This window comes from Trachymyrmex cornetzi, unplaced genomic scaffold (genome assembly GCF_001594075.2).
Source record: "Trachymyrmex cornetzi isolate Tcor2-1 unplaced genomic scaffold, Tcor1.1 scaffold479, whole genome shotgun sequence".
In the NCBI taxonomy this organism is placed as follows: Eukaryota; Metazoa; Arthropoda; class Insecta; order Hymenoptera; family Formicidae; genus Trachymyrmex; species Trachymyrmex cornetzi.
This window is the reverse complement of record NW_017299607.1, coordinates 52,687-59,837: the sequence shown is the minus strand read 5'-3', so window position 1 is coordinate 59,837 and position 7,151 is coordinate 52,687. Positions and strand designations below refer to the sequence as shown.

General features: G+C 32.7%; 2 protein-coding genes across 2 annotated transcripts in view; both read left to right on the top strand.

Moving 5' to 3' along the window:
- The window catches only part of LOC108765212 (uncharacterized), a 2,330-nt gene extending 926 nt beyond the window's left edge, over positions 1–1,404 (top strand). The window contains exons 2-3 of the mRNA XM_018513805.1: positions 351–1,141; positions 1,217–1,404. Of these exons, the coding sequence (XP_018369307.1) occupies positions 351–1,141; positions 1,217–1,404 (979 nt within the window). The remainder of the gene's footprint in view (positions 1–350; positions 1,142–1,216) is intronic.
- A 1,664-nt stretch (positions 1,405–3,068) lies between these two features.
- LOC108765210 (uncharacterized) lies at positions 3,069–4,784 on the top strand. Its single transcript, XM_018513804.1, has one exon. It carries the CDS (start codon positions 3,069–3,071, stop codon positions 4,782–4,784), a length of 1,716 nt encoding a protein of 571 aa, XP_018369306.1.
- The last annotated feature ends 2,367 nt before the right edge of the window (positions 4,785–7,151 follow it).

The following is a 7,151-nucleotide window of genomic DNA, read 5'->3' as shown; positions in this document are numbered from 1 at the left end:
GAATAAAATATTTTTACTTTTAAATTTTTTCCGATTACTTGATTAATTAAGTAATAAAAATTTTTTATTCCGATTACTTGATTAATCAGGAAATTAAAAATTTTTTCAAATTTCAAAACTGACTTGATTAATGTTTTGAAAAAAACTACGTTAGATGACAATTTTATTTTAATCTCACTTGACGTCGTTTCATTATTTACGAACATACCCATTGACTTAGCTTTGGACAGCATCTCTCTTAGATGGCCTTCGATTTCTAACAGAACGAATATTACTAGGGACGAATTTTTTATTGCATTAAGACTGGTGATTGATTCGACTTTTTTCTCTTTTGACAACGTTATTTATAGACAAAAATTCGGCATGCCTATGGGTTCACCTCTGTCTCCGGTTATCGCTGATATTGTGTTACAAGATTTAGAGAGGAAGGCGTTAGATACTTTAGGCTTTTATATACCATTTTATGTGCGATATGTGGATGATATTGCTATGGGTGCTCCTGTCAAAAAAACCTCACAAATTTTGGACGTTTTTAACTCATTTCATCCCCGATTACAATTCACGTTAGAAATAGGTGGAAATAGGTTGAATTTCTTGGACATCACCATCATTAAGAATAACCAATCTCTGGAATTTGATTGGTACCATAAGCCAACATACTCGGGGAGATATTTGAATTTTTTTTCTGAACATCCTTTGTCACAGAAAAAGGGCACTGTTATGGGAATGGTTGATACAGCTTTTCTATTATCAGCACCTAAATATCATAAAAAGAATTTATTATTTGTGATAGAGACACTTATGAATAATGACTATCCGGTGGATTTTATTTTCAATGTAATGAATGAACGTCTCAAATCTTTATTACATGGAAAAACGTTGAGGCAAAACAGTAACATTGATAGCGACACAGATGTAAAAAACAATATGTGGTTTGCGTTCCCCTATGTAACTAAGGTTTCGGATAAATTTAGAGATATCACCAAGGATTATAAAGTAAACCTGGCGTACTTTAGTCTCAATAAGCTTAGCTGTTTTATAAAAACACATAAAGATCCGATACCAAATATGTCTAAAAAGAACGCAGTATATAAGATCAAATGTAATGACTGTGATGCTTCATACGTTGGTCAGACTAAACGTATATTAAAGACGAGAATTAATGAGCACCGTAATGATATTCGAAAAAATATTAATAATCATTCGGTAATTACAGAACATAGACTTAATTATAATCACGATTTCGATTGGGAAAATGTAGAGATAATGGACAATGAAAGATTTTTATTTAAACGACGAATATCAGAAATGGTGCACATACAGTTGCAAAAAAATGGGTTAAACTTACAGTCTGACACAGAATTTCTACACCATGCGTATATTTCGATCTTGAATAATTTGTAACGATTGTCGTTCGAAGTTTTCATCTTTATTACTATATAGTTTTTGTTATCATTGCTCGGTAAGATAGTCTCTTTGTATCCTTTGATTGTTGTCTTTACCGTTTGTTACACATCATAAATGTCATTTACCACTCTATATAAATGTATAATTCGAGCGAGTTACTGTTGGAAGATTCATACGATTGTTCGTTGTTATATGAGTCGACAAAAATGTACCACGTATTCAAAATTGATTGTTTAATTAGATCTGACTTACTGAAATTTATTGTATTTGACTGCGGTGTTTTTTATAATTTTAATTAATGGATACGATACACATTATACATAAGTATTACCGTTTATTCTTGGCCTTACGGGTGAGTCTTATTCACTGGTAGTTACAATTTTATTGGAGATTTTTGGTATTGTTCATTTCTATTTATAGAACTACATCCTCGAACGTTGCCAATTGCTTTTTCAATCTGTTGTCACGTATTGTTGATGGAAGGAGTGACCACTCTCGTGGAGCCAAGTAATGATCGATAATCAATATTAATTTTAAGTCTAAGATGCACTGATGATGGCTCGAATGGATGCCGAAACGTATGGATGCTAATTAATTAATAAACTTATTCATCGCAAAACGATCAGCGACTATACTCTCATTAGCCCCCTTTTTATGGTTTTATTTTGACAATTTCGAGAGTTTTTATTATATTTATTTTATTATACGCTGGCTGAAAAATGCGTCAACAACATAATTCGTTTTTTAGCTTTATTTTGATGACCTTTGGTCCAATTGCGCTAACTTATATTAAATCGTGGTCAAAACAACAAAAGATCATTGTTAAGAATAATGTCCGCATCAATTTTTTAAAATTTTGTATACGTGAAAAGGTGGTACCACAACATCTATATTACATCAAAAAACATAAACTTAATTTATCACATCATATAACTATGAAAAAGTTTTCGTCTATGACACATTTGTACATGCACCGGATACTTAAAATTGAAATTAATGAAGCTCATAGATCTATCAACTCTTCCAAAAAACAGTCGCTAGATTTAGTAAAAAGGATTTCTCAACACATTCCATGGTACATTTGTGAAGAGTTTTTTAGTAGACAGAAGTTGTATTTCACAAAGTTATATGATCAAGAAAGATATAAATTAAACAAAAAAATGCATTGGCTTATCAAAAGAAAAATACAAGAACGGTTTCGAAATGTTAAACCTGTTAGTTATAATGTAAAGGATGATAATCATAGTCCATTGATAGGAAGTAGAAAGAATAGTGGTGATTCGATTAATATTAGAAATTATAACCTTAATAATCAGGATATCAATGGAAATAGTGTAGATGTGCATATAGATCTGTCTGATATTAGAAGTAAAAGTTTCGATTCATCTTTGAGTTGTTTAAAAAACAATTGGTTCATTAATCTGACTTCCATTCATATACCATTTAAAGTTCAGAGTTTATTACAATTGGGAGGAAATTTTTCCCTCCCTCCGGTTAACATCAAAAAGACCATAATTGAGTTTATTAAGAGTATTGAGAATAATATTAATAAACTACATATTGGTAATTGTTTAGAGGTTAGAAATAGAGCTATCCCGATTATTAGCAACCTTTCATCAGTTCTCAATCATACTGATAGCATAAAAAATAAACTTGTGGACATGTGGAAGGAAACTAGCTTGTTTATAAAGAATAATAGGGACATCATGATTACAAGAGCCGACAAGGGGAATGTGACAGTGGCAATGAGTAAAATGGAATATAAGAAAAATATGCTAAGTTTACTTAATGATAGGGATACATATGAAGTAGTTAAAAGGGATCAAACCAATGTTTTATCGAGGAAATTGAGAGAATTGTTGGCTAGATGGGAGAAAAAAGAATTTATCACTCATTACACATACAATAGTTTAAATGTGAGTGAAGGTGTGTTGCCGGGAGCATATGGACTCCCGAAAATACACAAAATAGGAGCACCTCTTAGAATTATCATTTCAACCATAGACAGTCCGTTATACCCGTTGGCAACATTTCTACACAAAATTATTCAAAAAGTCAGTGTGAACTCATTTAGTCAGATAAAAAACAGTTTTGACTTGATTAATGTTTTGAAAAAAACTACGTTAGATGACAATTTTATTTTAATCTCACTTGACGTCGTTTCATTATTTACGAACATACCCATTGACTTAGCTTTGGACAGCATCTCTCTTAGATGGCCTTCGATTTCTAACAGAACGAATATTACTAGGGACGAATTTTTTATTGCATTAAGACTGGTGATTGATTCGACTTTTTTCTCTTTTGACAACGTTATTTATAGACAAAAATTCGGCATGCCTATGGGTTCACCTCTGTCTCCGGTTATCGCTGATATTGTGTTACAAGATTTAGAGAGGAAGGCGTTAGATACTTTAGGCTTTTATATACCATTTTATGTGCGATATGTGGATGATATTGCTATGGGTGCTCCTGTCGAAAAAACCTCAAAAATTTTGGACGTTTTTAACTCATTTCATCCTCGATTACAATTTACGTTAGAAATAGGTGGAAATAGGTTGAATTTTTTGGACATCACCATCATTAAGAATAACCAATCTCTGGAATTTGATTGGTACCATAAGCCAACATACTCGGGGAGATATTTGAATTTTTTTTCTGAACATCCTTTGTCGCAGAAAAAGGGCACTGTTATGGGAATGGTTGATAGAGCTTTTCTATTATCAGTACCTAAATATCATAAAAAGAATTTATTATTTGTGATAGAGACACTTATGAATAATGACTATCCGGTGGATTTTATTTTCAATGTAATGAATGAACGTCTCAAATCTTTATTACATGGAAAAACGTTGAGGCAAAACAGTAACATTGATAGCGACACAGATGTAAAAAACAATATGTGGTTTGCGTTCCCCTATGTAACTAAGGTTTCGGATAAATTTAGAGATATCACCAAGGATTATAAAGTAAACCTGGCGTACTTTAGTCTCAATAAGCTTAGCTGTTTTATAAAAACACATAAAGATCCGATACCAAATATGTCTAAAAAGAACGCAGTATATAAGATCAAATGTAATGACTGTGATGCTTCATACGTTGGTCAGACTAAACGTATATTAAAGACGAGAATTAATGAGCACCGTAATGATATTCGAAAAAATATTAATAATCATTCGGTAATTACAGAACATAGACTTAATTATAATCACGATTTCGATTGGGAAAATGTAGAGATAATGGACAATGAAAGATTTTTATTTAAACGACGAATATCAGAAATGGTGCACATACAGTTGCAAAAAAATGGGTTAAACTTACAGTCTGACACAGAATTTCTACACCATGCGTATATTTCGATCTTGAATAATTTGTAACGATTGTCGTTCGAAGTTTTCATCTTTATTACTATATAGTTTTTGTTATCATTGCTCGGTAAGATAGTCTCTTTGTATCCTTTGATTGTTGTCTTTACCGTTTGTTACACATCATAAATGTCATTTACCACTCTATATAAATGTATAATTCGAGCGAGTTACTGTTGGAAGATTCATACGATTGTTCGTTGTTATATGAGTCGACAAAAATGTACCACGTATTCAAAATTGATTGTTTAATTAGATCTGACTTACTGAAATTTATTGTATTTGACTGCGGTGTTTTTTATAATTTTAATTAATGGATACGATACACATTATACATAAGTATTACCGTTTATTCTTGGCCTTACGGGTGAGTCTTATTCACTGGTAGTTACAATTTTATTGGAGATTTTTGGTATTGTTCATTTCTATTTATAGAACTACATCCTCGAACGTTGCCAATTGCTTTTTCAATCTGTTGTCACGTATTGTTGATGGAAGGAGTGACCACTCTCGTGGAGCCAAGTAATGATCGATAATCAATATTAATTTTAAGTCTAAGATGCACTGATGATGGCTCGAATGGATGCCGAAACGTATGGATGCTAATTAATTAATAAACTTATTCATCGCAAAACGATCAGCGACTATACTCTCATTAGCCCCCTTTTTATGGTTTTATTTTGACAATTTCGAGAGTTTTTATTATATTTATTTTATTATACGCTGGCTGAAAAATGCGTCAACAACATAATTCGTTTTTTAGCTTTATTTTGATGACCTTTGGTCCAATTGCGCTAACTTATATTAAATCGTGGTCAAAACAACAAAAGATCATTGTTAAGAATAATGTCCGCATCAATTTTTTAAAATTTTGTATACGTGAAAAGGTGGTACCACAACATCTATATTACATCAAAAAACATAAACTTAATTTATCACATCATATAACTATGAAAAAGTTTTCGTCTATGACACATTTGTACATGCACCGGATACTTAAAATTGAAATTAATGAAGCTCATAGATCTATCAACTCTTCCAAAAAACAGTCGCTAGATTTAGTAAAAAGGATTTCTCAACACATTCCATGGTACATTTGTGAAGAGTTTTTTAGTAGACAGAAGTTGTATTTCACAAAGTTATATGATCAAGAAAGATATAAATTAAACAAAAAAATGCATTGGCTTATCAAAAGAAAAATACAAGAACGGTTTCGAAATGTTAAACCTGTTAGTTATAATGTAAAGGATGATAATCATAGTCCATTGATAGGAAGTAGAAAGAATAGTGGTGATTCGATTAATATTAGAAATTATAACCTTAATAATCAGGATATCAATGGAAATAGTGTAGATGTGCATATAGATCTGTCTGATATTAGAAGTAAAAGTTTCGATTCATCTTTGAGTTGTTTAAAAAACAATTGGTTCATTAATCTGACTTCCATTCATATACCATTTAAAGTTCAGAGTTTATTACAATTGGGAGGAAATTTTTCCCTCCCTCCGGTTAACATCAAAAAGACCATAATTGAGTTTATTAAGAGTATTGAGAATAATATTAATAAACTACATATTGGTAATTGTTTAGAGGTTAGAAATAGAGCTATCCCGATTATTAGCAACCTTTCATCAGTTCTCAATCATACTGATAGCATAAAAAATAAACTTGTGGACATGTGGAAGGAAACTAGCTTGTTTATAAAGAATAATAGGGACATCATGATTACAAGAGCCGACAAGGGGAATGTGACAGTGGCAATGAGTAAAATGGAATATAAGAAAAATATGCTAAGTTTACTTAATGATAGGGATACATATGAAGTAGTTAAAAGGGATCAAACCAATGTTTTATCGAGGAAATTGAGAGAATTGTTGGCTAGATGGGAGAAAAAAGAATTTATCACTCATTACACATACAATAGTTTAAATGTGAGTGAAGGTGTGTTGCCGGGAGCATATGGACTCCCGAAAATACACTCAACAGTTTTGCAACCGTTTTGTGATTCTTCGCTGCTTTAAATCTAAAAGTATAATCCAATCAGCGCAACGAATCATAAAACGGTTGCAAAACTGAGGGTTTGCTGAACGCAGCCTTTATGTGGTCACTCGATCGAGAGACTTTCCACCCTACAAAAGTCTCCCGATCGGGAGCACCCGGCATGTTTCTGAACGGGCCACCTAGGTAACGCTGAGGTACTCTCAACTGGTTTCTGAACGGCATTCGGGAGCTTGGGTGCTCCCGAGTGTGGTATCTGAACGCAGCCTAGGCGTGCCTGAATTTGAATCGTTTGAAGACGTTTAGTGGCAGTTCCCACTCCCAGCGGCCCGCGCGCCGTGCGATCGGTGGGGACGGTAGGTTGTATATTCGGCAGCAGTA

Excerpts from the sequence above, each read along its gene's own strand:
- LOC108765210 (XM_018513804.1), top strand. The coding sequence starts at position 3,069 with ATGTGGAAGGAAACTAGCTTGTTTATAAAGAATAATAGGGACATCATG.